The 16256-nt window shown below is 38.3% G+C and overlaps 1 protein-coding gene across 1 annotated transcript; it reads right to left on the reverse strand.

The window, feature by feature from the left end:
* Positions 1–1890: 1890 nt before the first annotated feature.
* Positions 1891–14626, reverse strand: LOC145353308 (superoxide dismutase [Cu-Zn]-like). The gene is made up of 5 exons (XM_080203942.1): positions 14512–14626; positions 8335–8428; positions 5832–5901; positions 4868–4985; positions 1891–2422 (listed from the first exon to the last, which is right to left on the reverse strand). Exons 1-5 carry the CDS (start codon positions 14578–14580, stop codon positions 2276–2278), a joined length of 498 nt encoding a protein of 165 aa, XP_080060068.1. The 5' UTR covers positions 14581–14626; the 3' UTR covers positions 1891–2275.
* Between the last annotated feature and the right edge of the window lie 1630 nt (positions 14627–16256).

The raw sequence follows: 16256 nt of genomic DNA on the forward strand, positions 1-16256 counted from the left end.
TTATATATAAAGCATGCAGTTGCAAAACCTGGCTCAACAAATACCTCAGTGTCCTAAAATTATTAACCGGAGACTTGTTTTAAGTGAAGCAAAGATTGCTTTGATACCTGTTATGATTGCTTCCCAACAGTTCCCATCACGTTCAACTGAGTAGACTTTAGAAGTAACAAATCAGATGCTTTACAAATTTCAGAAATGGGTCCTAAATCAGTCAGTCTAAGGGTTCCTATTTTAATATACTTGACACCTGTCCTGCACATGAGAAATTAATTTCAGCAAGGGATCCTTATACATGTGTTAGGCTCCTTTTAAGGAGCCTATGCTTAATATATTTCTCCCACAGCAACATCTAAAAATGAGCCCACAAATTTAGTCTCAAACAGGACCAATGCTTGTGCAAATCTGGCTTTTTGGTTTTGATAGAAATGGAAGAAAACTACACTGTTTGGAGACACATAAGATAATAGTGGGTACATTTCAGGAAGGTACTTTATTGACTGTCAAGCTCCATGGAAAGTCCTGAGAATGAAGGGTGCTGTATCTTTGAACGTTTATCTGTCTTCATACATTAATGAGAAAGTGGGGTCAGAAGGACATGGTTAGAGTTGTAACCTAATTACGTGTACTAGTAAACATTGGCATAATCAAATAATCATTTTAATTTTTTTGTTTCTCAGCCTTGTAAACGAATATTCATTAACGTAAGGAAGTGGGCTTAAAAATAGATATTTAAAGGACTCAATCAAGATTGTTGGAAAGTTCACAGTAAACGGCTTCATAATTATACAAAGCTGCTATTAAGTGCTGGAGCTTTGCCAAAGGACTGTAGATGGCCAAGGTCCCTTGTTGAATAAGCTAAATTGTCTGAAGAGATTAAGTGTTCTATGATTGTTTTTGAGTAACCAAATTTATAATGCATGGTGATAATCGGGAGTATATTTTTTTTTAATCATGTAAAAGAAACAAAACGAAATATCATATGGTCAGATTGAGATTGTTTGGAAGAGTGAAACATTGGTTTCTGTTTAAAAATTAGGAATTTTGAATATGTATGCCTGTGGCAAATACATTATCTTGGTTGATAATTTAACAAATAGCTACATGTTCCCACTGGTTACTTCCTGCTGAAATAAGCAGTGAGCCATTGAGCCCATATACATCAGGCCATCAATATCATCTTTGGGGGAGCTGGATGATTCATCCATTTTCGGATGGTTCCTGGGTGGTGGTATGAAAGAACAGTTCTATTTAGTTTCTGAATGTCACAAAGTTGACAAGTAATGGATAGTATTCACTTAGGACTGCTGGATTTCCTGATTAGAAGGAAATTCCACTCCATTGATGCTCTAATTGTCAATGATTAGCTACAATGACTCCTGTACATCATTCCAAATTTTTCATGAGGCATTCTAGTCTTACAGCTCTATTTAAGAAAAATAGTGGAATGTTAGGACAGCTGCTCAGGGACAAGGTGCAATGCTGTATTTCCATGGCTTGCCCCCACACACACCCACACACTTACGCAAAGCATTGATGCCAAACAATCTACCACTCACTTTATCTTAACAATTTGCATTTATATAGCAACTTTAACATAGTAAAATATCTTAAGGTACTTATAAAGCTAAATGAAATATAGCTTAACGTTTATTTTTGTTACTAATTAACTTCAGCAGAATATAAGATTTTTCTATTTTTACTTTCATCCTCCAACTTCTCAAATTGTAGCTCAAAGGTGTAAAATTTTACAAAGTGTTTGTACTTCTGTATTGCAGCCTACTTCATGTATTATACTCAGGAAAACTGCAAATTATACCTGCAGACATCTTGCACATTTGATTCAAATCAATCTTTTTTATTTAAAACATTGTTTCACATAAATCAGAAAGGAAGATTACATGAGTATGGTTAGGTTAGCCCCTAAAATAATTAATTCTGAAACACACAAATTGAGGACAAAATATCTTTACTTTTCCAGAAAACAAATGTGCAAAAAAAGTTTTTTCCTGTGGAAAATGTTTTTGCACATCCAAAGTAAGGAACATTTACCAAAGGGTAACATGGTGGGACAGTGGTTAACACTGCTGCCTCACAGCACTAGGGACCTAGAGTCGATTCTGGCCTTGGGTCACTGTCTGTATGATGTTTGCATTCTTCATGTTTCCTCTGAGTCCAAAGATGAGCAGGTTAGGTGTATTGGCCTCGCTAAAAGAATTGTTATATTATGAGGGGCACTGGCAAATAAAGCTCTATGTAACATGGATTATTAGCTTTATTAGTTAGATTTTTCTTCTAAGGTTTCCTCTAAAATGTCACTCTGACAAATCCCTATCACTCCCCAAGCTAAACCCACTCCACTATTTCCTGTTGTCAGGCTCTCTTCATTATCACCTTTTCCTAGGTCATCTTCATTCTGATGAATCTATGGAAAATAAAAACATGAAAGCAGTATGAAGCATTCAATATCCACATGCAACCTGGATAACATTCAAGTTTGGGCTAAGCAGTAAGTAACATTTGTACCACACATGTGCCTGGCAATGATTATCTCCAGCAAAAGAGCACGTAACCATCTCTCTTTGACATAGGGATGAGAAATTTCTGCCTTTTAGCAGAATTCCAACATTCCAACTATGGAATCTCATCCTTGAAATTATTTTCAAATGTACACCTCCCCTCTCCATTATGTGCCTAATCCAACACAAGATTACACATGGGGCATGGACGGGGTGGATAGGGAGCAGCTGTTCCTCTTTGTTGAAGGGTCAGTTACGAGAAGACACAAGTTGAAAGTGAGGTGTGGGAGGTTGAGGAAAAATCTTTTTACTCAGGGTAGTGATGGTCTGCAATGTGCTGCCTGGGAGGGTAGAAGTGGGATGCTTCACATCCTTTAAAAAGTACCTGGATGAGTACTTGGCATGCCATAACATTCAAGGCTATGGGCCAAGTGCTGGCAAGTGGGATTAAGTGGGCAGGTCACGGCATTTCATGTATCAGTGCAGACTCGATGGGCCGAAGGGCCTCTTCTGTGTGTGGTATTCTGTGACTATCAAGATAAAAATCTCTTGCCTAGGAATTAAAATTTCTGTCTTATCTGACAAGGTATATCTCCCTTAGGGATGTGATGACTACTTGTTTTTCCAACAATAGAAACTGAACTTAATGTGAATGCTTTGAAGAGATGAATTTATGAAATGTCAATGCCTCAACTCTGTTTATTTTATGACACTCCTTAAAACCTACCTCTAATCAAGCATTTAGTCATTCGTGCTAATGTTTCTTGCTTTGCATCAGTGCCAATTTTTATCCAATTAACATTAAAGGCCTAGATGCAAGTAATTCTTGAAAGAGCATGATGAATTTGAATGTATGCTTCATGTATTCTTGATATGTTATGTTATGTATCCTTTACATGTAGGATCTGCTAAAAGGTAGAACCAAGCCTAGGATCTGCTAAAAGACAAAACCAAGCAAATCAGGTACATCTGTGCTTGTAAAACTGGCACAGATTTGTCAATAAGTTTTCAAGATCATGTTCTGGTGTTAGTTTTTATGTCATCTTGTATTGTCTGTATGAAGTGCGTTGAATGCTGAAACGCTGAGGTCACTTTGGTTCATTTGATACAAATGCAGTAGTCCACAGTCTTGATGATGATAGAAAGAAAACAAAGGGACTTTAGTGTCTACCCGCTTGAATTTGATTAATTCTATCGATTCAAAGTGCCTAGAAGCATTTACATTTCACTACATATCAGAAAAGGTGGAACAAAAATTGGCCTTTCAAGTTGCAGTGACTTTTCTGCTTTACATTATCATTTTTTTTCCCCATTATTTCACAGGATGTGTGTGTCACTGACCAAAAAAGCATTTATTGCCCACCCTAATTGCCCTTGAGAAAGTGATAGTGAGCTGGCGATACAACTGCTACAGTGTATTTGGATGTAAGTACACCCACAGTGTTGTTGTGGAGCGAGTTCCAGGATTCTGACCCAGCAATTTAGTTCCAAGTTAGACTGATGTATGGCATGGAGGGCACTTGCAGGTGGTGGTGGTTCCATGTACCTGCTGCCCTGTCCTTCTAGGAGGTAGAGGTTGCAGGTTTGAAAGGTGCCTCAAAGGAGCTTTGGTGAGTTGCTATAGTGCATCTTGCAGAGGTTAACTTAATCCTTAACTGATTAATGTTTTTCGATAACTGGCTGCAATAATTTACCATAGGGTTAAACCTCAAGTTTCTCTTCATATTAAAATATCAGCTTCCAAATATTTGCCCCATTTTGCATCACAGGACTTAGGAGCAGGAGGAGAACATTTGTTCCTTTGAGCCTGTTCTGGTTGATATCTCAGCTCCACTTTACCTCCCCAGACTCCCTTGTGTATTGAACTGTAACTCAGCCTTGAATAAATTTAAAGACCTAGCCGCCACCATTTTCAGGAGAAAATAATTTCTCAGACTAAAGACCTGCGGGGAAAAAAGTTATTTATGCCCTCTAGTTTTAGTTTCTCCCATAAGAGAAAACATCCACTGAGTAGTCATCCCATCAAGTTACATGTTACAATAACATTACCCCTCAATCTTCTTAACTGCAATGGGTTTAGGCCCAACCAATTTCTGAATAGTTACTCATAAAAGGCTACCATCTGTGTAGCATTACCATACTGCAATCCATCCACTCCACAAAATAGACAATTTCACATGCTTCTTCAATTTGTTTTGGCGAACAGCCTTTTCATTAATTTAAAATAGGTTGCTGACAATTCATCCAAGAGTGGAAAGTGTCAATACATATATTTGTACTGGAACTCTTAATTTGAAATCTTATATTTTAGCATTGCAACTATTAAGCCTAGAAGGAAACTTAGTACCCACCACCAGAGTTCGTCCAATAACAGAATGAAATCCTGTCAGATGGAAATGCTCCACCTTGATATCAAGCTTGGCCAAGCCATCTTCATTAACCTCCACGTTGCCCAAGTCACCTGCATGTCTACAATGGATGGAAAGTGCTTTGTTTTAAAGAATCATAGAACTTTGCATCACAGAGGAAGTCCATTCAATCCATTAACCAAGATTGCTTCTCTGAAAGAGATATTGGTGTAGTATAATCTATTCTTTACCCAAACTCTCTCTTTTGTGCATATTATACACCTTTACTTGTTAAGTTCTATTTCCATCACTGTTCTTCTAGAATATTTCATGTCTTAACAATTCTCCAGATAAAACACAAAACTTCTAAACCCTCCTCTTGTTTCATTTAGCAATGATCTTAAACTTATGATAAATATAGATTGCATACAACCACTGCTTTAGGTGTTAGAGACTGATATTCATCCAAGTCCCTGAAAGAAAATCTACCTCAGGCCCTCTGATCTTTGTAGCCTGCCACTCTTCATCCCTCCTATTGAAGAGGGATTATGCATAATGGCTCCAATCCAATTCTGTTGGGTGTCCTCATGTAGGTGCCTTGACAGATGAAGACTATGGCATTCAGATTAGCTTCATTTATAAAGGCTGCTGTTTGCTTGTTCCTGTTTTTAGACACATACACCCACTTTGGAAGAATTCCCCAAGAAAATCACAAGGCAATGTGGAATATTCCTTAATAAGGAAATGGACACATGATATCTTGGATCTTCATTTCCTTTTCTGCTGTTTTACGTCAAGAATTAAATATTTCCTTGCCGCATTGGAGAAGAAACCCTGCCCCACAAAAAAAATGTACTAATACCATGAAGTTGCATATCTCAGAATTAAAATTACATGCATAAGCAATCAGTGTATTTTTACAAAAAGTATGTTTCATTTCTGACATCACTGCTGAAACATAACTCACTTCTTCTTCTCTTCTGGTGCACCATGAGTTTCATTATCTGGATTGTAATGAGGTCCTGCACTGATCCAACCTGAAACAAAATTTACTCTCAATATTTTTACAACATATTACTTATAATAGGCTTGTACTCATTAGAGTTTAGAAGAATGAGGGGAGATCTCATTGAGACATATAAGATGATGAATGGGATGGATAGGATAGAGGTGGAGAGACTCTTCCCACTCAGAAAGGGCAGTAGGACTAGGGGGCACAACCTCAAGATAAAGGGGGGGCGGTTTAGAACGGAGTTGAGGAGGAACTTCTTCACTCAAAGGGTGGTGAATCTCTGGAATTCTCTGCCCGTTGAAGTGGTGGAGGCTGCCTCGATAAATATTTTTAAGACGTGGGTTGATGGGTTTTTGATAAACGAGGGGATTAAGGGTTATGGGGAGAGGGCGGGAATGTGGAACTGAGCCACGACAGATCAGCCATGATCTTACTGAATGGCGGGGCAGGCTCGAAGGGCTAGCTGGCCTACTCCTGCTCCTATTTCTTATGTTCTTATGTTCTTATAATAGAGGAAGGCAGGATAGAAGAGAGGTTAACATGGATAGATGAGCTGTAGAATTGCAAATGTGTTTTCTGGACATGGTACAAGCTTAAGTATTCACATCTTCTGTTAACAGATTATATTTAATTGGCCTTAAATGAAAATGTCAAGTCCAAACTGAAACAAATACATATGCTACTACTTCCTCTTCCTACAATTTCCCAATATGTTGGCGCAAGCGTTCCAGGGCCTACTGCTCAGGGGATGAAAGAAGCCAGACGGTTTGGGTTCATTGACTGAGACGGAACTCTCTTCTTAATAAAGGGTCACTTCAGAACCAGAGCTTAAAGGGACTCCCCACAATGGTTAATGATGTGAATAAATATTTGTTCAGAGGTAATAATAGGGAACTTACAAATCCACATTTTTTTCCCCTCAGAGTCCTTCATGTTATAGTCTAGACTTTAGGGTAGAATGGAATGGCTCTATTGCTAACAATGTCAAATAAGTACATGCACTCAACAGTGTTATCGATTATATATGACAGGGTTTGTCCTCATGGGTTTCTGCATCTGTGTATTTATACATGGGCTGTCCAGACATCCAAATGTGATGTCCCTTTATGTCCTATCTTACCTATGACTGGTTCTGCTCAGCATGCATTGGCTGAATGACAGTTCTGAGCAAAGTTTCAGCTATAGAGCGAAAGATTCTTTCACACTTGCTAAGACTATACAGGATGTGCATATTGATAGCAATGCTGTGTCCATGTGCTCATCTGACATTGCTAGCTTATTCACCAACATTCCACTTAAGTAAGTTATAGATATTTGCATTGCAGCATTATATCATAGTAATCTTCAGCCATCACTACTGTGTGAATCAGTATTCATCAAGCTTACGAACTAAGCAATTCATGCAGTTAAGTTCAGCTTTAATGATACCATTCATGCCCCAAAGTTGCCATGGGATCCCCTCTAGGCCCCACTCTCAAACATCATTGTTTGGTTCCATGAGAAACAAATCTTCGATGGAATGACACTTAATCTCCTAGCCTTTGCATAATTTCCATATGTGGATGATATGTCTGCTATATTTAAATTTGCAGCAGCATGTAATAATCTCCTTGCATCTTAATGGGCTCCATACTGCATTCAAAATTTACCTTCAAAATAGAACAGTCAAATGAATTCCCCTTCCAGTTGATATGCCAGTTGATAAATCTGCCAAGGATTCTCTGCCATGGTCTACCGCAAGCCTACCTTCACTGGTCAATACAAATGTATTCTCTGAACTCCAGGTGCTATAAGATTGGCCTTATTCTACATTAGGATGTAGCTTTCATTGAAGGAAGTCAACACACTAAAATGCCCTTCATGTATACTCATTGTTGTCTTGGAAGACCATGACTGGGCTACAAGTAGTATCCTTCAGGATTCCCAGGTTCATTGCACTTGAAGACACCTATTACCATATCCTAAAGTTTAAAACTTTACTGGTTAGCTAATCATCTAGTTAAGATGGATACAAACAATACAAAGCTGTATTATCACATACTTTATTTCTAATGATAATATTCATGAATTTTAATTTCTCCATCAAAAAGCAGAAATATACAAGTGACTGAAATAACTGAACAAATAAGAACCAAACAAAAATGGAGCAAGAACTTCCTCTGTCTTTGGTTTGGAAACTGGCAACAATTAAATCCTTAATAAGCATCAAAAGTCTTTAACATAAAAGCAAGCAATGCCAAGAAGAACCAAATATGAGACTTTAGGCACGTGAATAGAAGAGAAAGATGAGATAGTTCTTGAAATTGTTTAAACAAATAACTTAAATCTCCTACAGGAGACCCGTCTTTCTCATTTCTGCCTCGAGGCTAAGATTTATGAGATGTTTATTCAGTTGTCCTTTCAATACAGATTACTACTCAACTATAGCTGCACAAATGTAACAAAATATGTTTCATACCATTGGTTAGGTCACCAAAACAATGAATGTGAAGACCATGCTTTCCAGGAGGCAGTCCAGTAAATTCCCCTTTTACAATCACACATTCAGTTACCTACAAAATCCAAATTCCACATTCAACAAATGATGCTGGTATTGGAAAGACAATTCAATAAAATCTACTGTGCACAATATACACTGGAAGTTAGCATGTGGAAATACCATGCCTTAATACAGATGAATGACAAACTTGTTTAAAAATGTTGCAGGTTCATCAAATATCCTGGATATTTGGTTTGATTTATTATTGTCATATGTATTAACATAGTGAAAAGTATTGTTTCTTGCGTGCTACACAGACAAAATGTACCATTCATACAGAAGGAAACGTAAGTGCAGAAGGCAGTGTTACAGTCATAGCTAGGGTGTGGAGAAAGATGCAAGTTAAGTCCATTCAAAAGTCTGACAGCAGCAGGAAAGAAGTGGATCTTGAGTCAGTTCGTATGTGACCTCAGATTTTTGTATCTTTTTCCCGAAGGAAGAAGGTGGAAGAGAGAATATCCGGGGTGCGTGAGGTCCTTAATTATGCTGGCTGCTGTCGAGGCAGCAGGAAGTGTAGACAGAGTCAATGGACGGGAGGCTGGTTTGTGTGATGGATTGAGCTACATTCACAACTTTTGTAGTTCCTTGCGGTCTTGGGCAGAGCAGGAGCCATACCAAACTGTGATTCAACCAGAAAGAATGTTGTACTGTATATGTTGTATTAGTCATTCACAATTTTATATTTGCACTTTCAAAATGTATGCAATTGAATTGTGGTTTGTCTACACTAACGTCTGCACCAGAAGGATTATATATACATTCAGGAAGTAAAAATAGGACTGAATATTCCAGAGTAAATGACTATTGCATCCCAAAAGAAGAGTTCAGTCAACAGATTGACTGGGTTGAAAAGTGGCATGAATGATAAAAAAGACACCAAAGATGTAAATGACAACAAATGTTTTCTATACGGAAGGATTTAAAAATGAAGACAATGAGATTGCATGGGGTGCATTGAATTGTGGTTTTCACAAACCTGTGACACCTTTACCAATTAAATCTCTAAAATGATGTTAAAAACTGGTCCCATCTCAGCTAAAATAAGTTTCAAATTGAGCAGCTGTGTAAATAAAAACACTATATTTAACTGTATTAGCACTACCTGTTTAGTGTGTAATGTATTCACACCTTATAAACATGCACAGTGCATATCATTCAACACAAACTGGCCATCGTGGTGTCTTTTTTTTGCAAGTAGCTGTCAATATCCAACAGCAATTCATTAGAATCGTGAACTGTTCCTGAAGTCACATGAAATGGCCACAGAGTTCTGCTGTCAATCTTATTCAACTACTGACAAGATTGGCTTGGGTGAGTTTGTTAAGTCTAGACCAACTAAGCCTCAGTGTTATGGACAGTGACAGTGAAGGTATTTTGTTACTGATACATTTGAAATGGAACAATATGGCTATGCTCACAGAATACATCAGAAAACTAGGAACTTATGAAACAGCACAACAATTATTCAGATTGTACACTGAAAGAATGGACATGTGTTTCAGATCTAATATTTTAGAAGTTAGAGATGAAAGTAAAGATGACCAAACTCAGAAGGTGGCAAATCTTGAGCGCAAGAAATGAATTCTGCAAATGGAGATTGGCCCAAAATGATATGTCATGCTAACAAATCTTACTGCTCTCAACAAGGAATGTGCCATTAAAAACAATCAGCGAGTTGGAGGAAAATTTCAATTCTAAGCTACTCGAGCTAGTGGATTCAGTGTGCTGAATGGCCTCCTTCTGCACTGTAGGGATTCTATAGGGATAGATTTGTGTGGGGACCGGTGAACAAAATAATCTAATTGAAGTTACTAATTACACAACATCTTACATTTGAGCTAGTGTGTACATTGATGCCTTCTCTATGGTAAAAGCAAAGTGTTTTTGGGCATTTTCTGCACACACCAAGCTTAAAGTAGAGAAACCTGGTCAAAAGAATGATGATAGCATGGAATCATAGAATAGACAATTTATTGATTTCTTATCCCTGTAAAGTCATCCATGTCAACATAAAAAATGTTAAATGCCTTAATTTTCAAATGATAGGCCATATTGCAATGTCGAATATAAAGGCAAATACCTCAAGTTGTCCATTGTTATTATGAGATAATGACAACAAAGCAATTGGTAAAGAAACACTACACAAATTGAAATTTGACAGGAATATTTTTCCTGTTGAGACGACCTTGATTAGCTATTAAATAGCTATAGCAACATTTTGAAGGACAGTTATTTGATGTGCAAGCACAAAACTGAAAGAAACCCAATGAACGAACAAAGCTGGGAAAGCTTTGTATGCTCTCAAAACCCAGGTCTAAGAGGAACTAAAGAAGCTAGAGAGAAATGGTGTGTTGGTGAAAAATTGACTACAGTGATTGGCCAACTAAAATCCCCGGCCCTGCATTCAACCCTGGAACACCTAGATAACAAAAGACACCTATGTCAGACTCCCATTCACTGACCACAGCTCAGTCTTCAACACCATTATTCCCATGAAACTCATCTCGAAGCTCCATGGCCTGGGCCTTGACTCCTCCTTCTGCATCCGGATCCTGAATTTCCTAATTCACAGACCACAATCAGTAAGGACAGGCAACACCACAACCATCCTCAACCTCCTATGATACTCTTTATACACCTTTAACTGTGGCAAAAATTCCCCTCCAATTCAATTTTCAAGTTTGCTGATGACATCCTGTAGTGGGACAGATCTCAAACAAAGTACAGGAATGAGATAGAGAATCTGATGCAGCAACAATGATCTCTCCCTCAATGTCAACAAAATGAAGGAGACTGTCATCGACTTCAGGAAGCCTAGAGGAGAACATGCTCCTGTCTATGTCAAGAAAGGGTTGACAGCTTCAAGTTATTAGGTGTTCAGATCACCAACAACCTGTCCTAGTCCCCCAATGATGACACTATAGTTAGGAAAGCTCACCAACACCTCAACTTTCTCAGAAGACCAAGGAAATTTTTCATGTCACCTATGACTTTCATCAACTTTTACAGATGCACCATATAAAGCATTCTTTCTGGTTGTATCACAAGTTGGTCTGGCTCCTGCGCTGCCCAAGACCACAAGAAACTATAAAGGGTCATGAATGTAGCCCAATCCATCACGCAAAGCAGCCTCCCATCCATTGACTGTCTACACTTCCTGTTGCCTCGGCAAAGCAGCCAGCATAATTAAGGACCCCACACACCCCTGACATGCTCTCTTTCACCTTCCGTTGGGAAAAAGATACAAAAGTCTGAAGTCATGTACCCACCAAATCAAGAACAGCTTCTTCCCTGCTGCCATCAGATTTTTGAATGGACCTACTTTGCATCAAGTTGATCTTTCTCTACCCCCTGGCTATGACTATAATACTACACTCTGCACTCTCGTTTCTGTCTCTATAAACAGTATGCTTTGTCTGTATGGTGCACAAAAAACAATACTTCTCACTGCATGCTAATACATAATAAATCAAATCAAAAATTGTAGGAGTGTCCAACAAAACCATGAGACTATACAGAGACTACAAAGTCACAATCAACCAAGTAGTGGATGATAGACTGTATCATTTACTTAACCCGACCACCCCCCCAACCCCCCAAGATTTGTATGTAAAGTTAGTGGGATCCACGGTATTCATAAAATTGGATTTGTTTCACTTTTACAGTCAGTTGTATTAATATCTCATGATAAACACACACAAAGGGCAATTGCATGTTGAAGTATAACCCTGTACTTTGAAGCTTTCTCCAAAAGTATTCCATGTTACAATGGATAGGATTTTACAGGGAGTGTTCATTGTTCAGTTGGTCAATCAGGATGATGTGTTGATAAAAAGATGGAGAATGGATGTAGTTTTAAAGAGACTCATCGATCACAATCCAAATTAAGAAAGGAGAATGTGAGCTTTTCATGCAAAGTAATTTATTTTAGCCTAAAAATCAATGAAAAGCAGCTACAGCCAATAAAGATAGAAACTATAGTCAGTGTTCCATAACCAAAAGATATGAGCTTAAGCTTTTTTCTAGGCGTGGTTCAACACTACTAAGTTTATGTTGAAGAAAAGTCTATGTTGACAGAGTTTAGACAACAGTTAAACAACTGTTCCAAATTGTCAAATTGAGTTGTGCAAACAGGACTGCATCAATTGGAGTCAGAGGCTGATGGTATCTGGTTCTTTGAGAGATAGGATTCTAGCAGGTTTCCATATGAAAACCATACCAAAAGGACTTGTAAATGGTGTGGCTTAACCATGATCATAAATGGCGAGCAAATGTACTATCTTGCAAAACTGCAGAAATAAGTCACCAGGAATTCCTCCCCACGGAGTCATCCATTTCAAAGAGCTAGTAGATTTTTGCAAAAAAGACAATTATGATTGCTTGGTGCTCACTGACAACCACTTGAAGTGGATTGAAGTAAATTACATGGATCAAAATCAAATGTTGAACAGAGATATCTGGCCCATTTTACCTCTTGTGGATTACCTGAAGAATTTCTCAGATAAAGGCTGTTAATTTAATTCTACTCCATTCCTACATTTCAAAAGAAAATGCTATAATATACCCTTGCCTACTATCCAAAATGAAATGGAGGTAGCAGAAAAATCTTCAAGGTAGTTAAACAAAGAAACAAGTGCTGCACAGGCATTCAATTTCAGATGTATTAGCAGCTGGTTGATTTTCTTCAGAAATATAGAACATCACCATAGGATACACACCCACTGAGCTTTCGATAAAGGGAAGATTATGGGAACATTGAGTCTGGTTCTGTGAAACTTGACTGTGCAAATTGAACACAAACAGTTTGATCAAAATGCTAGTATAAAAGAAAATGCAGCATTTTTCTGTTCTGAGTAACCCACACAAGTGGTAAAAGTAAAAGTTTGAAACTAAACTTGGTTGAAATTGATGACTAAATCAAATTCCTACTTTGATCCATCCCTTGCTAGGATTATATGATCCCAGTATGAGCCATTTTGTCCAATGCTTACACCAGTGTGTGGACTAGTTTAGACTGGCTGTGCGAAGAGAAAGAAACAGGATCTTTTGACAGTATTGAACTGAAGCCAACAAACCCAGAACCTGACTAACAAAATCAGTCAAGTGAAACTTTCCATTTGTAGTTTAACAAAAAAAAGGCTCAATCATGCCAAGTGACAGTCACAGATTTATTTTTCACTGTTGAAGCTATATGGTTAGAGAAACAGGAAATACAGTAAGGGGGAAGCAGTGAAATGTATTCATACATTGTGAGCATATCCAGTGCGTAATAGCATCATTAAACACGTGAATTGGTCATGTTGGTGTCTTTCTTTGAGTGAAAGGTTGTTGCAATGTAGTTGAACTGAAAAAACACCTCTGTATTCTCAGTTCTTAAAGCACCACGTTTAGTAGACTTCTTTTGACCTAAATCAGATGATACATTAAGCTACTTTTAGGGCCGGTATTTAGTTACTCACTATTTTAATTTTTGGCACCTTGCTCATGAACTGACCATGGAAAATTAGGACGAACGAAACTTGTCTGTGAGTAAAACAGAACATAGTGTAAATACTCAGCAGGTCAAGCAGGATCTGTGGAAAAGGAAACAGCTTTCCCTCTCCACACACACTGCTTAGCCTGTGAATGTTTCAAGATTTTGTCTTGACCTCATGTTTCCAGAATCCACCGTATATTTATAGTTACATTTAGCTTTTGCTCATTTTAAGTCTGCTTGAAATGCACGTATTAAGGACTCTGTCAAACGTGAAACTAACTTCATCACTGCCATGTGGCAATGAAAATCATCGTGGAAAAATTTGACCAAAACGTCCAATAATAATTCGGTTTCCATAAAACAGGGACAAAAATGTGCTCAGGTCAGGGAAAATATTCCACCACAATTGACGAATCAGAAAATAAATCCACTGCTATGCAGTGTGTCAGGATGAAGACGTCGGTTAGGTTTGAGACATAACTGACCTCCCTGTCATTAAGACGGGGAGCCAGGTTTGGCCTGGCTTCAACCCACCGCTTGCGATTCAAACATTAACCGACACATATGCCCCAAACACTCCGGCACACCCTTCTATATTTATAATTCTACCCGCTACTCACCTCCATCTTGAAGAAAACAACCCCAAAGACATTGAAGTGTCCAGTCAACACGCAAATAGCATTGGCCATGTTACGTCGACTCTCACCTGTCAACACTGCCAAGCGCACATGCGCAAAGCGGTGGCCCCCTCCGTCCGATACTCATTGACCCAGCAGAGGTAGTTCTTCACTGAAAATCCTCCTCCGGCTCTTACAAATCACCGCGATAACATTTTATTTGCATGATTTTTTAAAACAAGTTTAACAGCAGGATTTAAGATTCAGGGTAAATCATTAATAAAGCAATGCGCTATGTTTTCTCAGTGGATCCAGGTCAACGCTGTATGCGAAGTCCCTTGATTTTTACCAGACGCCCGCGATTGTGTCAGCAGCATTTTCATTTTGTAAGAAAACGTGCTTCCTCCACATTGCATTTAGTAATCTCAGCCGAATAATTGTACTAATACAACAGCATTATTTCCCGTGATTCTGATAATTCTCATCTTTTGGCATCAGCATCTACTGAAAATTAACTAATTTGGTAATTAATAGCAGAAGAATACAATTGAATGAGGTTGAAAATTGCGCAATATTTAACAGTAATCAAATTAGACCAATGACTGTTCACTGACAGCTATATCTAGAGACATTATTATAGCCAGGTCTCTTAATTGTAAGAGGTTTGAGCATTAGAAATACAAGCTATAAAATGCAATTTGGTGCTTTGAAGCTGCTCAGTTATTCAAGCTCAGCTGATCTCCCTCACCTGTTTGCTGTATTTTCATCCCTTAGATAGCCAAGAACCTACAGTGCTCCATCCCATGGACATATATTCAACTGAAGCTTCTCAGCTCAGTCCCAAACCTGCCATCTAATTTTTTAGAATCCCCAAGGTGAACAGGGCATTTTCACAGTATAAAGGACTTTGTACTGTTAACACAAGCCTCTGTAATAAAGTTTAAGCATCTATATTCCTTACAAATTCAATGGTCCAGTTTGATCACCTCTCCACCCTGAGCTCAAGAAGAGGCTGCTTTCTCAATGGCACCTCATTTCAGTAATTGAAAAAAACAAGTCAAATTGTTCATCATCATTATGCACCATCTAGAATAAGTACATAAGAACATAAGAAATAGGAGCAGGAGTAGGCCATCTAGCCCTTCGAGCCTGCCCCACCATTCAATAAGATCATGGCTGATCTGTCGTGGCTCAGTTCCACTTTCCTGCCCTCTCTCCATAACCCTTAATCCCCTCTCTTATCAAGAACCCATCAACCCGCTTCTTAAAAATATTTAGCGAGGCAGCCTCCACCACTTCAACAGGCAGAGAATTCCAGAGATTCACCACCCTTTTCCTCCTCAACTCTGTTCTAAACCACCTCCCCTTTATCTTGAGGCTGTGCCCCCTAGTCCTACTGTCTTTTTCCTCCTTGAACATAGAGGAGGAAAGTCCAGTATTTTAATTGTTTAAGACTGTGAACATGAATGAAACTGGAAAAAGATTTAGCTTATTCTCTCAAAATGGAATTGTAGTATGGTAGCTGAAGGAGAAAGCAAGGATTGCCATCCAAAGAAATAATTTTTTGTCACCTCCATATTGGACAGCAGTGGTTTCAATGTTTGAGTACACAGCTGTTTAGAAAAACAAAGTCAGCATTAGGTTTTTCCATGCTCCTTTTCCATTCATTTGTGTAGTTGTGTAGTGTTAATGTTTGAGTTTACTTGTACAAAGGTCTTGATTACTTCAAAAACAAGAAAGCCAAGCCA

Source organism: Carcharhinus amblyrhynchos, chromosome 15 (assembly GCF_965287045.1).
Source record: "Carcharhinus amblyrhynchos chromosome 15, sCarAmb.v2.hapA, whole genome shotgun sequence".
NCBI classification, from domain to species: domain Eukaryota; kingdom Metazoa; phylum Chordata; class Chondrichthyes; order Carcharhiniformes; family Carcharhinidae; genus Carcharhinus; species Carcharhinus amblyrhynchos.

What these genes read in the sequence shown, in the direction of transcription:
- LOC145353308 (XM_080203942.1), bottom strand. Translation starts at nt 14,580, where the DNA reads ATGGCCAATGCTATTTGCGTGTTGACTGGACACTTCAATGTCTTTGGG. An exon ending in TTGTTTTCTTCAAGATGGAG is followed by an intron (nt 8,429 to 14,511) that starts GTGAGTAGCGGG and finishes TGGATTTTGTAG; the next exon opens with GTAACTGAATGTGTGATTGT. An exon ending in TTTTGGTGACCTAACCAATG is followed by an intron (nt 5,902 to 8,334) that starts GTATGAAACATA and finishes ATTTTGTTTCAG; the next exon opens with GTTGGATCAGTGCAGGACCT.